At 35.9% G+C, this 20,083-nt stretch overlaps 1 protein-coding gene across 1 annotated transcript in view; it reads right to left on the bottom strand.

The window, feature by feature from the left end:
- The window catches only part of LOC110449134 (glutaminyl-peptide cyclotransferase-like), a 42,131-nt gene extending 22,272 nt beyond the window's left edge, over positions 1-19,859 (bottom strand). Inside the window, exons 1-2 of the mRNA XM_021495776.1 lie at positions 19,685-19,859; positions 10,584-10,733 (exon numbers count right to left, since the gene is read on the bottom strand). Of these exons, the coding sequence (XP_021351451.1) occupies positions 10,584-10,733; positions 19,685-19,762 (228 nt within the window). The 5' untranslated portion in view covers positions 19,763-19,859. The remainder of the gene's footprint in view (positions 1-10,583; positions 10,734-19,684) is intronic.
- Between the last annotated feature and the right edge of the window lie 224 nt (positions 19,860-20,083).

The following is a 20,083-nucleotide window of genomic DNA, read 5'->3' as shown; positions in this document are numbered from 1 at the left end:
GCATTTTGGTTATTCAGAAGAAGTTGTTTAAAGGTTTTTTAATACAATTGACCCCTGTGACCTTGAATATAATTGAAGGTCATTCATTTGAACAAACTTGGTAGCCCTTCACCCAAGCATGCTACTGGCCAAATATCATCTCCCTGGGCATTTTGGTTATTGAGAAGAAGATGTTTAAAGTTTTTGACATATTTGACCCCTGTGACCTTGAAAATAGGTGAAGGTCATTTATTTGAACAAACTTTGTAGCCCTTCATCCAAGTTTGCTTCTGGCCAAATATTGACACCCTAGGCCTTTCGGTTATTAAGAAGAAGTCGTTTAAAGTAAAATATTGACGACGGACGCCGCGCCACGGCATAAGCTCACTTGGCACTTCGTGCCAGGTGAGCTAAAAATGAATCCTTTTCCCCTAAGCATGCTTCAGACAACATTTGGCTTAAATCCCTTCATTTGTACAAAATTGTATCCCCTTTGCCCAAAGATTCTCTTAAACAAGTTTGGATCAAATTCCTGCATTGGATAAAAAAATGAAAAAAATAAAAATTCCGGCACCGGTACAAAAGGAGAAGGATTTCTATTTTTTTCCTCTATTTTCCCTATTTGGCCCCACCAAAACCGAGCCTAGGCCTTAGTTTATACAAAATTGAGGCTTTTCCCCCTAATGATGCTCCAGACCACATTTTGTTCAAATCCCTTCATTTGTTCAAAGGAGAAACATTTCCCACCATTTCCCCTATTGGGCCCTGCCCCTCTGCCCCAACACACCCTCCATTTATACAAAATCGAGACCCCTTTGTCCAAAGATAAACAAATTTGGTAAAAATGCCTCCATTTGTTTAGAAAGAGAAGATTTTTGAAGATTTTCTCCCTTTTTGGCCTCACCCCTCTGCTTCTAGCGTGGCCATATACTCCATTTATACAAAATTGAGAATCCTTCGGCCAGTGATGCCCCACACAAAATTTGTCAAAATCCACTGAGCCATTAAGGACAAGTAGCGTGTCAGAGGAAAAAGTTTACCAACGACGAATGCTGCGACAGGTGAGCTAAATACATGATGGTGAATGTTCAGATAACATTTTTTACTCAGAGCCTTTTTGTGTGTATTTTAAATGGGGCAACTACATTAGCCCAAAGCAAAAGGGAATTTACATGTAAAATTTGAGAAAGATCCCTCTAGTTGTCCAAGGAAAAACTCTAACAAACTTCAGCTCTTATGTTTCAAGATGACCACTTGTCAGCCTCCTTTAAGTTTTATGATCAGTTCCACGATGGATAAAGGACGATTTGAACAGCCCATCATCTGATGATGTATAGATTGGAAAGGATTGATGATCCTCTACAAAATCACCCCAATTACATACCATTCATCAATGGAGACATGTTTTGCAGTTTCTTGAAAGTAATTTTCAATTTTCTTTATGTCATTCCCTTAAGACCTCAGCAAGTACAGCTGTAATTGAAAAATCAATCATATATTTCCTGCTGTACAGTGTCTGCTTTCTACAGATTTCTATATATACAAACCTAACATCATCGGTGATATTTTAATGGGTAAGCGTTACCCATTATATACATCCCTGGTTTTCCCTTTCTAGGAAATAATTGTATTGGTTTAATCTTATGTTAGATTTTATTGGGCATTAGACTGACTTGTTTAGATCTGTCAATCCTGCTAGGACAATCCACCGTTTTCCAATAAATTTGGTTTGGGTAATGATAAAAAAAAGCAATCAGTCCAAAAAGGATTGTGTCAATGTTACCAGAATAGCGTCAGATGCAATAAGATGTGTGAACTGTACTGCTGTCAAACACCTCAGACTTAGTAACGTGGCAAGTCTGCTACACTCCCACCCGTCTCATCAAAGCTGCACCCACACCGTCTATCAATGTCCTGTAGTGTTGATGATCAGATCTATGACATCAGTTTAGATGGTCCCATTTGTTAATTACACCATCCCAATAAACCCTACACAAATCACTAAGTGTTGTCAGCTTAACAAAACTTAGCTTGAATGTTCAAACTAGTCTTTTTTGTTCTTTATAAATGTCTCTAAATGGGTAACTAATCTCAGGGGCTCTGTACATCAATCAGAATCAGTGGCTCTGTTTTTAGTACATCATTCAGAATCAGGGGCTCTGTTTTCATTACATCATTCAGAATCAGGGGCTCTGTTTTTAGTACATCATTCAGAATCAGTGGCTCTGTTTTCAGTCCATCATTCAGAATTAGGGGCTCTGTTTTAAGTACTTCATTCAGAATCAGGGGCCCTGTTTTCAGTACGTCATTCAGAATCAGGGGCTCTGTTTTTAGTACATCATTCAGAATTAGGGGCTCTGTTTTCAGTACGTCATTCAGAATCAGTGGCTCTGGTTTTAGAAAATCATTCAGAATCAGGGATTCTGTTTTCAGTACGTCATTAAGAATCAGAGGCTCTGTTTTCAGTACATCATTCAGAATTAGGGGCTCTGCTTTAAGTACGTCATTCAGAATCAGGGGCCCTGTTTTCAGTACGTCATTCAGAATCAGTGGCTCTGTTTTAAGAAAATCATTCAGAATCAGGGATTCTGTTTTCAGTACGTCATTCAGAATCAGGGGCTCTGTTTTCAATCATCATTCAGAATCAGGGGCTCTGTTTTCAGTACGTCATTCAGAATCAGTGGCTCTGTTTTCAGTACATCATTCAGAATTAGGGGCTCTGTTTTAAGTACGTCATTCAGAATCAGGGGCCCTGTTTTCAGTACGTCATTCAGAATCAGTGGCTCTGTTTTCAGTACGTCATTCAGAATCAGGGGCTCTGTTTTCAGTCATCATTCAGAATCAGGGGCTCTGTTTTCAGTACATCATTCAGAATCAGGGGCTCTGTTTTCAGTACATCATTCAGAATCAGGGGCTCTGTTTTAAGTACTTCATTCAGAATCAGGGGCTCTGTTTTCAGTACGTCATTCAGAATCAGTGGCTCTTTTTTCATTGCGTCATTCAGAATCAGGGGCTCTGTTTTCAGTACATCGTTCAGAATCAGGGGCTCTGTTTTCAGATTTTAAGACATTTGACCCCTGTGACCTTGAAAGTGGGTCAAGGTCATGCATTTGAACAAACATGGCAGTCCTTCATCCCAGCATGCTACAGACCCAATATCAGTACCCTGGGCCTTTTGGTTATTAAGAAGAAGTTGTTTGAAGATTTAAAGACATTTACCCCTGTGCCATTGAAAGTGGGTCAAGGTCATTCATTTGAACAAACATGGTAGCCCTTCATCCCAGCATGCTACAGGCCCAATATCAGTACCTTGGGCCTTTTGGTTATTCAGAAGAAGTTGTTTGAAGATTTTAAGACATTTGACCCCCGTGACCTTGAAAGTTCGTTAAGGTCATTTATTTAAACAAACTTGCATTGGTAGCCCTTCATCCCAGCATGCTACAGGCCCAATATCAGATACATGGGCCTTTTGGTTATTCATCAGAAGTTGTTTGAAGATTTTAAGACATTTGACCCCTGTGACCTTGAAAGTAGATCAAGGTCATTCATTTGAACAAAGTTGGTAGCCCTTTATCCCAGCATGCTACATGCCAAATATCATCAGCCTTGGCATCTTGGTTATTGAGAAGAATATTGTTTAAAGATTTAACATATTTGACCTTGGAAATTGACAAAGGTCATTTATTTGAACAAAATTGGTAGTCCTTCATCAAAGCATGCTTCTGGCCAAATATCATCTTACCCTAGGCCTTTTGGTTACTGAAAAGAAGTTGTTTAAAGTAAAAAGTTGACGCTGGACAGACAAAGGACGGACAACGGACGCCACACCATGCCATTATAAGCTCACTTGGCTCTTCGGGCCAGGTGAGCTAAAAATGAATCAACGCTAAAATCTGTGACATATATTTATGGTTTGTCTGTCACAGCTGTACTGCAATGCTCACACATACAACCTATTACCCTAAACGTGTCCGTTGATCAAAGTATTGGCATTTTTCCGGGGCCGATCGCCGCGAGCTTTCAATGGAGCTTGCCGGGAAAAAATAATCTTACTTTACGTTCTTCATTTGACAAGTTTGGACTATCCGAAATAGGGTCAATCAGAGTTTGAACTATCACTAGCTAGAAAATTATTGTTTTTATTGAAAAAAATATGTGTTTGAACTATCCGTTGATTCGAACTGACTGGAGGTTTACCATATATTAGATCTAAGGAAATAACAGGAACACCACATCAAAGCTCTGATCAGATGAGTTTCCCTTTGTATGACAAACCTGCAGTGTTTGTGTGGGATGACTGATATTTGTCTTGTAACATTGTCTAGCTACAAAGATCAGGGATAAACAAATCTCAATCAGAAATCAACTCATTACCACCACAGCTCCAGAAGGAGCCATTGTTAAGTACTTGGGAGCTGGAGATATGTGTAAAGATTTCTTCAGCGATATTGGTTTGCGTGAAAATGGGAAATTACAGCGATAATCAAGAACCCCCTAAGGTAAACACAACTGATTCAAAATCTCTTGCGTGCATGTTTGACTACAAATTAAACATCATCTCTTATCGTGTGACAAAACCCTAGAGATCTGCATGATTTCATTAAGTATAGGAAGAAATCAAGAGGCCCAAAGGGCCTGTATCGCTCATCTGGATCTTTATGCTCAGTAATAATATGTAATGGCTTTGGGATGTGGATTTCAACAATTTTAAATTTATGGTCCAGAAACTAAGTCACAGGCTTAGGGTTAGGACCAGACACAAGAGTCAATATTGATATTATGATTGTGTTCGTCTCTTGATGCCAAGCAATGGTATATATGGTTATTTGGTGGGGATCTCAATCATTTTAAAGTTATGACCCAGAAATTAAGTTCCTAGGGTGCGGCCAGATCCCAGAGTCAATTATCAAACATGACTATGTTTATGTCTTTTTACCTATCAAACGTATATATGATTATGGGATGGGGATCTCAACCGTTTCAAAGGTATGGAAAAAAAATAAAAATCCCTAGGGTCAATTATAATATCATGCCTGCATTTTTCTCTTTATGCCTTACAAATGTATATATGGTTATGGAGTGGCGAATGAATCCTTTTCAAAATTATGGCCCATTTTAAAATTAAGTCCCTAGGGGTAGGGCCAAAGTCAAAGGTCAATACTTATGTCATGATTGTATTCGTCTCTTGATGTTCTGCAATGGTGAATATGGTTATGGGGTTGGAATCTCAGCTGTTTCAATGTTATGACTCAGAAACCAAGTCTCTAGGAGTGGAACAAGACTCCAGGGTCAATTCTTTTATCATGATTGTGTTTGTAGCTTGATGCTCTGCAATTGTATACATAGTTATAGGGTTGGGATCTCAATAATGTCAAAGTTATCAATTCCTTTGTGTCCCCCCACCCCTCATCAATGCTGGGGTTAGCCCTTCAACTGGTACAATTACTCAATTAACAAAGAAATTTGAAATATGATTGATATCCATCACTCCATTCCAGAGAAGATGTCGCTTAAGCAATATAGCCAAATTACCCCATTTTAGTCCTGCCCCTCAGCCCCAAGCAGGGCAATATCTTCCACTTATACAAAATGAGTCCCTTTTACCAGAGGATGCTTTACACCAAACCTGGTTCAAATCCCTCCATTAATACAGAAGGAGAAAATTTAAAACACTTTTCCCCTATTTTCACGCTAATTGGCCCCGCTCCTCTGCCTCAAGGACACCACACCCTCCATTTATAAAAATAATGCATTCCCTTTACCCAAGGATGTTCTAGACAACATTTGGTTAAAATCTCTCTATCTGTACAGAAGGAGAAGAACTTTAAGATATTTACCAAAATTTCCCCTATTAGGGCCCTCTCCCTCTTTTCCCCCTTTTATCCCCCTTCCATCTGCCCCAAGGCAGCCACACCCTCCATTTATATAAAACTCAGTCCCCTTTGCCCAAGGATGCTCTGGATTAAATTTGGTTGAGATCCCTCCAAGCTTTGTTTGTTTGTTTATGTTTAACGGCCCATTGACGGCTGTGGTCATTTAGGGCCATGGTTTTTTGTTGTTTTTTTCACAAACATGTGAGTAGCGAAGATAAAATCAGATAAAAAGATTAATTTTAAAAGCATTCGCATGGTATGTGTAAATAATTAAAACAAAGGGCCCAATGGGCCTGCATCGCTCATCTGGTATAAATCTCACACTTGTAACCTTAAAAGTGATCAAAAATAAAGCTACAGGCAAAATATCAGTACTTATGATTAAAAGTCATTCAAAAGAGCCTGTTTATTCTTTTTAAAACATTTCACCCCTGTGATTGAAAGTCGCACAAGGTCATTATGTTGAACACATTTTATAGCCTTTCATCTCAGGATGCAACTTGCAAAGCATCAACATCCTGGGACCCATGGTTATTCAGAATAGGTTGTTTAAAGATTTTAAACAAATTTGACCCCTGTGACCTTGAATATAAGTCAAAGTCATTCACTTTAACAAACTTGGTAGCCCTTGATCCAAGTGTGCTACTGACTAAATATCAATATCCTGAGCCGTTTGGTTATTCAGAACAAGTTGTTTAAAGTTTTTAACATATTTGACCCCTGTCACCTTGAATATAGGTGCAGGTCATTCATTTGAACAAACCTTTTAGCCCTTCATCTCAGCATGCTACTGGCCAAATATCATCACCTTGGGCATTTTGGTTATTCAGAACAAGTTGTTTAAAGTTTTTAACATATTTTACCCCTGTGACCTTGAATATAGGTGAAAAAAGATTGAAAAAAGGCCGACCAGCGGCCTCTCATGTTATGGGAGTACCCTTTACCCCGGCATGCTACTGTCCAAATATCATCACCCTGTGCATTTTGGTTATTCAGAAGAAGTTGTTTAATGTTTTTAACATATTTGCCCCCTGTCACCTTGAATATAGGTGAAGGTCATTCATTTGAACAAACTTTGTAGCCTTTCATCTCAGCATGCTACTGACCAAATATCATCACCCTGGGCATTTTGGTTATTCAGCAGAAGTTGTTTAAAGTTTTTAACATATTTGACCCCTGTGACCTTGAATATGGGTGAAGGTCATTCATTTGAACAAACTTTGAAGCCCTTCATCTCAGCATGCTACTGGCCAGGTGAGCTAATAAAAAGGGGGTTAAAATAGTAAAAGAGATAACAAATAGACTATGTGATATATATAACGTCAAAACGGGTAAGGTGGGTTAAAAGATATCAGAGTCTATATAATAGACTGATGTCTTTCAAATAGATAAATAATAATTAAAAGGTACGAATGAGTAGGATATGTGTGCCCAGTACGGAGCCGAGCGAGGACAACTTCCTCTCTACGATCTTTCCGACTTGGAATAGATGTTTTAAGTTTCGGTTGTACTTTAAAAAGTTGCTGCCATTCATTTTGAATGGCTGTACTAATAATTGGTTTAAAATCTGTATAGTTTGATATTTGTTTGTTGGAGATTTAATGCATTTTATGCTTCCCTGTCAACAAATTTGTTGCCTTTAATTCCGACATGGCGTATGCTTCAGCAGAAAAGATGGAGGTGCCGTCTGGTAGTCGAACTGAAGTGGAAGCTTTAGCAGTACAGCAGGCTGCTGCCACTTTCTCACCTTCTTTGGAACCATCGGTGTAAAGTTGTGTATGAGGAGGGTAATTCGAAATGCATTCCCGAAAGGATTTCCCTCGCTCATGTATTGTTAAGTTAAAATCAGGGGTTTGAATGGTCCACGGAGGAACATCAGATATGTTAAATTCAGCTATGTCAGTCAACTTTATGCAACTCCAAGCAAACAGAAAGAAGGATGAGCCAAGTGAACTAATAAAACCTCTTTAACTTTAACACCTGGCTTCAGCTCAGTATAATGTGTTATCAAAAACTAAAAACTCAACTAAACGCCTAAAACTGAGGCCAAAAAACTGAGAATACGCAAGAGCAGACTTAAGTTCAAACTCACGCTCTGGAATGAAGCTGTTTGCAATAGAATGACAGGCTTACTGTTGAATTTGGCAAACAATTTTCATGAAAACAAACTTGTTACAATAAAAAGAAATTCTCAATCATCCAAAATGTTTAGGACACACACAGTCTTCACTGGACAAATCTGCAGGTTAGCCATGTCTTTGGCAATTTATTAGCCATTTGTTGAAAATACAGTCAATGGAATAAGCCGTGAAATGAGATGTCTAGGGTCCTAATACGGGAGTGATAGCTCTGGGCCCAGAGTGCATTTTGAAATATAAATAATTATGCGTTATAGTTTCCACCCAAATGGCTATAACTGAAAAACTCAGTATCTGATCATTTTAATTGAAATATTTTTTATTTTCCTTTACTTGTTGTAAGCCAAAATATCATGGCTTGTTTGTGTCAAGTCAGACTGACATTGCATCACCGAGATGATGTTACAATCTCATAGGGTTTTCAGCGGTTACTCGGTCGGCTCCGAGATGATGTTACAATCTATTAGGGTTTTCAGCGGTTACTCGGTCGGCTCCGAGATGATGTTACAATCTCTTAGGGTTTTCAGCGGTTACTCGGTCTGGTCGGAGATGATGTTACAATATCATAGGGTTTTCAGCGGTTACTTGGTCTGCTCCGAGATGATGTTACAATCTCATAGGGTTTTCAGCGGTTACTCGGTCTGCTCAGAGATGATGTTACAATCTCATAGGATTTTCAGCGGTTACTCGGTCTGCTCGGAGATGATGTTACAATCTCATAGGGTTTTCAGCGGTTACTTGGTCGGCTCCGAGATGATGTTACAATCTCATATGGTTTTCAGCGGTTACTCGCTCTGCTCCGAGATGATGTTACAATCTCATAGGGTTTTCAGCGGTTACTCGGTCTGCTCCGAGATGATGTTACAATCTCATATGGTTTTCAGAGGTTACTCGGTCTGCTCCGAGATGATGTTACAGCCTCATATGGTTTTCAGCGATTACTCGGTCTGCTCCAAGATGATGTTACAATCTCTTATGGTTTTCAGCTGTTACTCGGTCTGCTCCGAGATGATGTTACAATCTCATAGGGTTTTCAGCGGTTACTTGGTCGGCTCCGAGATGATGTTACAATCTCATAGGGGTTTCAGCAGTTACTCGGTCGGCTCCGAGATGATGTTACAATCTCATAGGGTTTTCAGCGGTTACTCGCTCGGGAGACCACGAATAGGTTACCAAAATCAATAACCAAATAGTCAGGACATCACCCCCCCCCCCCCCCCCCCCCCCCCCCCTTGAGGAGGCTCATTTTTCCCTGGCTTAGACCTACAAATTATCTATAGTTGCAACCCAAATCGGATAGTTTTGTAATAAAACAGTGTTCAGGCTGACATGCAAGTGTTGTTTTTGTGCTCTATTATAAAGACTGACAAAGAGATGCAGCCAGCACCATAAAAAAACAAATTTTTTTGAAAAGGAAGCAAGAATGCAAAGTTGTGGAATATCAACTTGTAGAGTTACATGTAGAACTCTCTTTTACATGCAAGATGTAAATAACAATTATGCTGTCAATGAGGAATGAGTATATTGACAAGGAGATCTGGGGACCTGCTATATAAAATTTGAGAAAGATCCCTCCAGCATTTTTTGTGAATTAGCAATAGCAATATTAAACTGTCAAAATCTAAGATGGCTGTTGGTCATTTTGTACTTTTTCAATCAGTCTCAAAGGTTAACATGCACAAATACAGACCACCAAGGGAAACCTATAGATATCATTTGAGAAAGATCCTTCCAATACTTTCTGAGAAATAGCGATAACAAATCTTAACCATCAAAATCCAAGATGGCCACCTGTATAAGATGGCTGCCGTTCGCCCATTTTTATTTCTAATGATCAGTCTCAAAATGAAAGTGAACATGCAAAACTAGAGACCAATGGGAACTTACATATCAAATTCGAGAAAGATCCCTCCAGTACTTTCTGAGAAATAACGATAACATTTTTTTTTAAGGATGGACGGACAGACCATGGACGCAGGGTGATTTGACGATGGTGAGCTAACCTAAAAGGGCCGGCCTCTGTGCATCAGTGCAGCTCTGATGTGATCACCAAGTCCAATAGTCGTCACACCCCAATAACGAGAGGCCAAAAGGGCCTGTATCCCTAACCTGGTATTACTATCACACCAGTAACCTTAGAAGTGGACCAAGGTTGGATACATAAAAATTTGCTAAATTAAGCTACAGACCACAAGGTTTTCTTTATTGAGAAGAATTTATTTGACAGATTTTGTAAAAAATTACCCCTGTGACCTTGAAAGTGGGTCAAGGTCATTCATTTCAACAAACTCTGTAGCAGATAATCCTAACGGTGCTCCTGGGCAAATATTATCACCCTGGGATTTTTGGTTATTAAGCAGAAGTTGGTATAAAGATTTTAACAAATATGATGTGTGTGACCTTGAAAGTAGGTAAAGGTCATTCATTTGAACAAATTTGGTAGCCCTTCATCCCAGCATGCTACTTGCATATATATCACCACCCTAAGCATATTGGTTATTGAGAAAACAAACGGTGGAAGCGAGGCCACAGCATAAGCTCACTTGGCTCATTAGGCCAGTTGAGCTAAAAAAATATTCCCAAAAGTACTTACATCACCGACTTGTTTGTTTCCCTGTGTCCCAGGTACACGAGGGACCAGGATCTGATTCACAAGATACTCAAACGTCAGGTGGTCAGTGTATTCCTCTGCAAGGATCTGGAATGCCTTTGATGACCGGTACTTCATCTGCTGGATCTTTGGCTGGAATGCAAGTATTGCATTTAACACAATGGCATATGTATGATAAACCTATACAAGTATTACATTTAACACAAGGACATATGTATGATAAACCTATACAAGTATTACATTTAACACCAGGGCATGTGTATGATAAACCTATACAAGTATTACATTTAACACAAGGACATACATATGATAAACCTATACAAGTATTACATTTAACACAAGGGCATGTGTATGATAATACAAGTATTGCATTTAACACAAGGGCATACGTATGATAAACCTATACAAGTATATGTTAGGGTGATCATTTATGTGGACATTGTATGTAGTGATAAATTATGTGGACATTGTCAGAGTGATCATTTATATGTACATTGTCAGAGTGATCATTTATATGCACATTGTCAGAGTGATCGCTTATGTGTACATTGTATGTAGTGATAAATTATGTGGACATTGTATGTAGTGATAAATTATGTGGACATTGTATGTAGTGATCACTTATGTGGACATTGTCGGAGTGATCATTTATATGTACATTGTCAGGGTGATCATTTATGTGTACATTGTCAGAGTGATAGTTTATATGTACATTGTATGTAGTGATAAATTATGTGGACATTGTCAGAGTGATCATTTATATGTACATTGTCAGGGTGATCATTTATATGAACATTGTCAGAGTGATCGCTTATGTGGACATTGTACGTAGTGATGAATTATGTGGACATTGTCAGAGTGATCATTTTTCAGAGTGATCACTTATATGGACATTGTACATTGTCAGATTGATCATTTATATGGATATTGTACATTGTCAGGGTGATCATTTATGTGTACATTGTCAAAGTGATCATTTATATGTACATTGTCAGGGTTATCATTTATGTGTACATTGTCAGGTTGATCATTTACGTGTACATTGTCAGAGTGATCACTTATATCTATGTACATTGTCAGAGTTAATTTAAACTGTCAAAATCCAAGATGGTCGATGGTTGGCCATATTGTTTTCCCTGATAAGTCACGAAAGTAAATACGCACATATATAGATCAAAGGAAACTTAAATATTAAATTTGAGAAAGATTCCTCCAGTTCTTTCCTGGAATTACCTCAAACAAACTTCTCAAATTTCAAGATTTGGCCACCTGTCAGCCATCTTGGTTTCCTGGTCACAATCAAAATTTGATATACGCAACATGGGACCATTAGTAACCTTGACATGAAATTTGAGAAAGACCTGTGAAGTACTCCCCGAGAAATAGCAGTAACAAAAAGGATGGGCAGACAAATGGATGGGTGGGTGGACGCTACACAACCACATATCGGCTCACTTGGCCCTTCAGTTTGGAGCCAGGTGAGCTAAAATATTCAATAATGCTTTCTTCTTCACTGTATATATATATGCAATAAACATATTCAACACATACTTTTATGTGTAGTAATAAAGGTTTGATATAATTGGGGGGATACCTATCTCATATAACACAAGCATTTAATTTGCATCTCTGGTAAAAACTGAACATAATGAATCAATGTTAATTACTAGGTATGATTGCCAAAGTGAAGCATTAGGGAAATGCTTATCAGTTCTTTTTCATGGTGAATTAAAGTCATTACTTGGTGGAGAGTTAAGTGATTGTAGGATTGATCTATAATGGACACTGTAATGGAGGAAGTGTTCACACTCAATATCTATTAACGCTAGCTAGCTAGCCCACCACGTTATCGACTCTCTACAGCACCAACGTGTCACTGGACTTCTCTCAGCTAGATCACCAACATGTCAGCATTCACAGAAAGGCAATGCAATACTACACAGGACCAGCTGTATGACCTTGGTTCAATGTTGTATTCTGAAATCTGACATTGAGTAACCACATGATCTTGATAAACATCATTGATATTATGACAGAAATGTCTACTAGATGTCATAAAGCCTCCCACCACTAAATCAGCCAATCAGCAAGTGTTTCATACGATTGTAAACCTAAAAGGACAGGTGCCAACTTTGAGGCTTCAGTGGGCCATAACGTATAAGTATTATTTTTTTCATGGAAACACATTCTAGTGTTATATTAAGTCATCATGAAATGGCATTTCGCTTTTGTATCAATCAGTCCCTGCATAGAAAAATGAAAGGGTGAGGCTAGAGAAGATGTGAAATAGGATTTTTGTTTATGTTTAGGTTATTTTTGTTAAGGTTATTTTTGTTTATGTTTAGGTTATTTTTGTTTAGGTGATTTGGTGATTTGTGTTTAGGTTATTTTTGTTTTGATTTTTGTTTAGATGATTTGGTGGTTTTTGTTTAGGTGATTTTTGTTATTTTTGTTTAGGTGATTTTGGTAATTTTTGTTTATATGATTTTTGTTTAGGTGATTTTTGTGTTTAGGTGATTTTTGTTTATGTTTAGGTAATTTTTGTTTATGTTTAGGTGATTTTTGTTTAGATGATTTTTGTTTAGGTTTGTTAAGGTGATTTTTGTTTATGTTAAGGTGATTTTTGTTTAGGTGATTTTTGTTTAGGTAATTTTTGTTTATGTAAAGGTGATTTTTGTTTAGATGATTTTTGTTTAGGTTTGTTTAGGTGATTTTTGTTTATGTTAAGGTGATTTTTGTTTAGGTGATTTTTGTTTATGTGATTTTTGTTTTTGTTTAGGTCATTTTTGTTTAGGTTATTTTTGTTTATGTTTAGGTGATTTTTGTTTAAGGTAAGGTGATTTTTGTTTATATGATTTTTGTTTATGTTTAGGTTATCTTTGTTTAGGTGATTTTTGTTTTTCTTTAGGTGATTTTTGTTTATGTTAAGGGGATTTTTGTTTAGATGATTTTTGTTTAGGTGATTTTTGTTTAGGTGATTTTTGTTAAGGTTTTAGGTAATTTTGTTTAGGTAATTTTTGGTTATGTTTAGGTGATTTTTGTTTAGGTGATTTTTGTTAAGGTGATTTTGGTTTTTGTTTAGGTAATTTTTGTTTATGTTTAGGTTAGGTGATTTTTGTTTTTGTTTAGGTGGTTTTTGTTTATGTTAAGGTGATTTTTGTTTAGATGATTTTTGTTTAGGTGATTTTTGTTTAGGTTATTTTTGTTTTTGTCTAGGTGATTTTTGTTTAGGTGATTTTTGTTTAGGTAATTTTTGTTTATGTTTAGGTGATTTTTGTTTATGTTAAGGTGATTTTTGTTTAGGTAATTTTTGTTTATGTTTATGTGATTTTTGTTTATGTTTAGGTGATTTTTGTTCATGTTTAGGTGATTTTTGTTTATGTTAAGGTGATTTTTGTTTAGATGATTTTTGTTGATGTTTAGGTGATTTTTGTTTAGGTTATTTTTGTTTATGTTTAGGTGATTTTTGTTTACGTTAAGGTGATTTTTGTTCAGATGATTTTTGTTTAGGTGATTTTTTTTAGGTTATTTTTGTTTTTGTTAAGGTTATTTTTGTTTATGTTTAGGTTATTTTTGTTTAGGTGATTTTTGTTTATGTTTAGGTTATTTTTGTTTATGTTAAGGTGATTTTTGTTTAGATGAATTTTGTTAAGGTGATTTTTGTTTAGGTTATTTTTGTTTATGTTTAGGTTATTTTTGTTTAGGTGATTTTTGTTTATGTTTAGGTGATTTTTTGTTTATGTTTAGGTGATTTTTGTTTATGTTAAGGTGATTTTTGTTTAGGTTATTTTTGTTTTTGTCTAGGTGATTTTTGTTAAGGTGATTTTTGTTTAGGTGATTTTTGTTTTTGTTTAGGTGATTTTTGTTTATGTTAAGGTGATTTTTGTTTAGATGAATTTTGTTAAGGTGATTTTTGTTTAGGTTATTTTTGTTTATGTTTAGGTTATTTTTGTTTAGGTGATTTTTGTTTATGTTTAGGTGATTTTTTGTTTATGTTTAGGTGATTTTTGTTTATGTTAAGGTGATTTTTGTTTAGGTTATTTTTGTTTTTGTCTAGGTGATTTTTGTTAAGGTGATTTTTGTTTAGGTGATTTTTGTTTTTGTTTAGGTTATTTTTGTTTAGGTGATTTTTGTTTATGTTTAGGTGATTTTTGTTTAGGTGATTTTTGTTTATGTTTAGGTAATTTTTGTTTATGTTTAGGTGATTTTTGTTTATGTTAAGGTGATTTTTGTTTAGATGAATTTTGTTTAGGTTATTTTTGTTTAGGTAAAGGTGATTTTTGTTTAGATGATTTTTGTTTAGGTGATTTTTGTTTTTGTTTAGGTTATTTTTGTTTATGTTAAGGTGATTTTTGTTTAGATGAAGTTTGTTTAGGTTATTTTTGTTTAGGTGAAGGTGATTTTTGTTTAGATGATTTTTGTTTAGGTGATTTTTGTTTAGGTTATTTTCGTTTTTGTTAAGGTGATTTTTGTTTAGGTGATTTTTGTTTATGTTTAGGTTATTTTTGTTTAAGTTATTTTTGTTTATGTTTAGGTGATTTTTGTTTATGTTAAGGTGATTTTTGTTTAGATGATTTTTGTTAAGGTGATTTTTGTTTAGGTTATTTTTGTTTTTGTTTAGGTGATTTTTGTTTAGGTTATTTTTGTTTATGTTTAGGTGATTTTTGTTTATGTTAAGGTGGTTTTTGTTTAGATGATTTTTGTTTAGGTTATTTTTGTTTAGGTTATTTTTGTTTTTGTTTAGGTTATTTTTGTTTAGGTGGTGATTTTTGTTTATGTTTAGGTGATTTTTGTTTAGGTGATTTTTGTTTATGTTTAGGTGATTTTTGTTTATGTTAAGGTGATTTTTGTTTAGGTGATTTTTGTTTAGGTGATTTTTGTTTTTGTTTAGGTAATTTTTGTTTAGGTGATTTTTGTTTAGGTGATTTTTGTTGATGTTTAGGTGATTTTTGTTTAGGTTATTTTTGTTTATGTTTGGGTGATTTTTGTTTATGTTAAGGTGATTTTTGTTTAGGTGATTTTTGTTTAGGTGATTTTTGTGTATGTTTAGGTGATTTTTGTTTAGGTTTGTTTAGGTGATTTTTGTTTAGGTTTGTTTAGGTGATTTTTGTTTTTGTTTAGGTGATTTTTTTGTGATTTGAATGTACCAAGATATTATACCAATATTATAAATACCGTACCTGTATTTAACATTAAATGCATATTTTATTTTTTATTCATTTTTCCAGTTTCCAACCTGAAGGCAGTCAGATTCCCAATGTAGTACATAAAGATGAGAGAGAAAAAAAGGGCCCAAATACAATCTTAAGAACTACCGCCCAATTTCTCTCACTTGCATCTTCTGTAAGCTCCTTGAGCATTTTGTTGTTAAACACATTATTACACATGCAGAACAAAACAATATTTTCTAGTCACCAACATGGTTTTCGAAGAGGCCGCTCCTGTGAGTCTCAGCTTTTGGAATTTACTGATGACATTTCTGCTAATCTTGAATCTGGTAAACAAACTGACGTATTAGTCATGGACTTTTCTAATGCTTTTGATAAGGTCACACACTCACTACTGTTACACAAACTCAAACATTACGGCATAACTGGTCTCTTACACAACTGGATCAAAATTTTCTTTACAATAGAACTTAGCATTATGGGAAACATCTTGGAAAATGGCATTCCATCCAGATAAATGCAATGTAATATCCATCACAAAGAATAAAAAAGCAGTCAAACATAAATACACATTGCATGGCCATACCCTACAACACACTGAAAAAAACAAATACTTGGGCGTTACAATCAGCCAAGATTTTAAATGGGAACCCCATATACATAACATATGCAATAAAGCCAGTTCCACCTTAGGAATCTCAACATCAGTTCCAAGACAGTCAAGGAGCAGGCATACAAATCTCTCTAGAGTATGCCTGCACTGTCTGGGATCCCTAAATACAACAGGACATATAGATGCCATTGAAAGAGCCCAAAGACGAGCAGCTAGATAAACCACCAATAGCTACAGGAACACCTCTAGTGTCACTGACATGCTCCACCATCTTGAGTGGGAGCCATTATCCCTCAGGAGAAAAAACGCTTGTCTCACAAAGCTGTATAAAATAATTAACAACCAGGTTGCAATTCCACACTCAAACCGTTTAATACCACACAACAGGCAAACAAGACATAACAATTCCAACAGTTTCCAAATCCCACAGTGCAGAAATATATCAGAATACAGATAAAAGAATGGAACACCCTACCAGATTCAGTCATCACATCCATCACAGTGGACTCTTTCAAAACAGATTTGTTTTATTTATTTTAAAAAAAGGTCCTAAATCCTACCAGAAGACACAACATATGTTATGCCGTGACAGCGCGAAAATGAAATGATTAATTCTAACGTGCTCAGGGTACATAAGGTCCTGACAGCGAACATGAGACCATGTACCCTGCCAAAGACCTGTATAACTAATAATATAACTTTTCCCTTCTTATATCTCTTTTGGTCAAAATATCTGAAGGCTTTAACTGTGTTGAAGACTTTGGTGAGGTTATTTACGTCACATCTTATTATTATGACATCATATGACATTTTCGTCACAGGGTGGCGAATTTGGGTGCGTGGCGAATTTTGGTGCATTGCGAAATTGCCTGCACTAACGTTAATGTTAGGTGTGAAAGTTGTGAATGGCTGGGCCAGCCGATTTCGCGGTGCATGGCTTGGTGTCTTGCTCACCGATGTGTGAACTGTTAAGCAATTAAATCATGGATCCCAAATCCATTGCGGTCTAGCTATATATATAGTTGCTAATTAATACATGATGACAGTGGGTATAAACATTAAACAGCCATATAACAGCTGTTAGTTCATTAGTTCATGGTTTATCGAAACGGAAATGCAAGTCATGACTATAAAATCAAAACATTAACACAAGAAAGCAAATTTCTTCACAATTAGATATATAAAAATAATAGTAGTTTTTTTGGTTTTTTTTCAACAAATGAATATTAGATATTTGCAATATCCAGGCCTTTCAGTGAGAAGTAAACATGTATGTACAGCACTACCCTGTTGACTGACAACACATAGTCTGAATTTGCACATAACCCATTCTTGTCTTTGAACTAACACAATACATCGCTAGCTAGATTTTAATATAACTTAACTTTCGATCCATGTGCGACATGTGTGTGAAAGTGATGATTTGTTTCTAAAATATCAGTTAGAAGTGCGCTCCGGGCGCGGGTCGCATATTTCCCGCATATTATAGAGGGCCGGAGTTCGGACGTTAATCGACACCAGACTGGTATTAAAAAAGTCGATAAAACGTCAGAATAATTCGGACTAGCTAGATTTATAAGTATCATGATATATACTTCTAAACAGAGATCTGTTCACAGTTGGGTTTGAATAAAAACGAACAGGTTCAATTAGAGCATACACACACAGAGATGGTGCCGCAGGGAGAATTTTAACCCGCAGAAAGTATGATATCAATTAAGGTTTAAACATAAAATAGATTGCTTATCTATAACGATGACTGAGATGTTGTTTGGAAGATGCTTTTGATTCAGAATAAATTCCTGTACTTGAAGCGAGAATTTACCTTCTCCCCTCGGCTGTAAAGACATTTTCTTTGCTAGAATTTCGCTGACAGCAACCTCTAAAATGTACGGTTGTACAGTTAAGGATTTCTTCATTACCAATTAAAAACGCCAAGGAAACATTGTCTCTTGTCAATTTCTCGACACGAATTGTCATAAAGAATTTTGTGACAGGATCATAAAAAAACTTACTTCACTAAATTGTCCCTTTAAATTAACATTTTAAAACTTAGTCAACTTAGTACCAGTAAATGGACAGTGTAAACACTTGAAGGATGTACTCTTCTGAGGTTTCAGTCACGTTCAAGTCTCGTTTTGATCTGGTGTAACGAGTTTTTGTAATATTTAACAAATTATGATAGTTTAATAGCAAACACACATCTGAAAAATATGTCAAAAAACTAGATGTCTGTTGTGTGAAGAACATTTTTTACAAGAATTTGAAAAAAATGACCAATTTGGTGGCCAGTTTGAAAAAGTGAATTTCTTGCGCTTCACAAAGGTAAATATTTCACCTTTTTTTACACTAGATTGATCACTTAAATTGTCATTGTGTCACCATTTTTAAATGTAGCAGGTTCAATTTTGTTGTACAACTTTATAATGTTCAATATGATTAAAATAATATGCAAAAAAGTGGAAAGTTATATATTATTGGTATTTTTTTCACATATTAGGGTAACTGAAGCACTTTTTATTTTTGACCCCGAAAAAGGTGAAAAATTACACAAATAATAATGGGACAAAAAAAGAAGCACACTGACCCACCCCCCCATTTTTGTGGCTGTTTTAGAAAGAGAAACACATTTTCTTTTGATTCATTGAATATTAAAAAAAGTTTAATACAGGATTTTTTATATCAAGCGTTTAATCTTCAAAAAATGGTGAAAAAATGTGCATTTTTTCATTAAAAAAAGGGATGGGGTAACTTATATCGCATTTCTGAGTAAAATGAATAAAATTAAGAATTTTTTTACTTCCATAATTTAAAAGAAAATAATATTTTTATCAATTTTACAAACATTCATACATATCTGATAACACACTTGGAAGAAATTGTATGAATTTGTTCTGAAAATGGTCAAAACCCGAAAATTCACCTATTGTGTTAAATTGGTATCTTTGACCGATCATAGCACAAAAACGAACACACGGACATTTTTATTTTTTTTTGCATTTTCTACTATGCCATTATCTCCTTTTTCCAAAAATCAATATAAGAAAAAAAGTTTAATACAGGAATTTTTTGACTGCTCAGAGGTGTACATCCTTAACATAGACCAATGTCTCGAACATAGTAAATGTCATTAGTGATCATATACCGTGATTCATTACACGCCGTGGGTATGTATCCGAATAATCTATCACTGTCGTATGCCCAGGTAAAGTCGTGTTATTGACAGACGATGGCACGGTGATGTTTTACGAGCAGCTGTCTTAAAATCACGCATTATATGTACATAGAAATGTTAAAATTACCTTTTGAGACTTGGACGCTGAAAACGAAGCACAAAGAAGCACCAAAACAACGGTCAATCCCACGATTACATTCGCCATGCTGAACGTGAGAGTCCACAATAACACACTTCCGCCTGTAGCAGCACTGACAGGTCTGACCGTCTACAAGAGGTTCCCTTTCGATCACATCAACTAAATATAGAACGCACATTCTTATTGGTTACCTTCGTTTACTTTATCCAATAAAAATAGACATACTCCCAGTGATGACTATAGTCTGTTTCTTCTTTGTCTCACTGGAATCTTGGTGCTGACTGGGACCGTCGCTGCATTTCATGGCGCTTTCCTAAGTTACACTTGTTTTAGAAAACATCTATAGTGAATTGCATCAATATATGACTAACATTTAGCATGGGAAAG

The sequence above is a fragment of the Mizuhopecten yessoensis genome, unplaced genomic scaffold (assembly GCF_002113885.1).
Source record: "Mizuhopecten yessoensis strain PY_sf001 unplaced genomic scaffold, ASM211388v2 scaffold4507, whole genome shotgun sequence".
In the NCBI taxonomy this organism is placed as follows: Eukaryota; Metazoa; Mollusca; class Bivalvia; order Pectinida; family Pectinidae; genus Mizuhopecten; species Mizuhopecten yessoensis.
The sequence above is the reverse complement of the archived record's forward strand: the minus strand, read 5'-3'. Positions and strand labels throughout refer to the sequence as shown.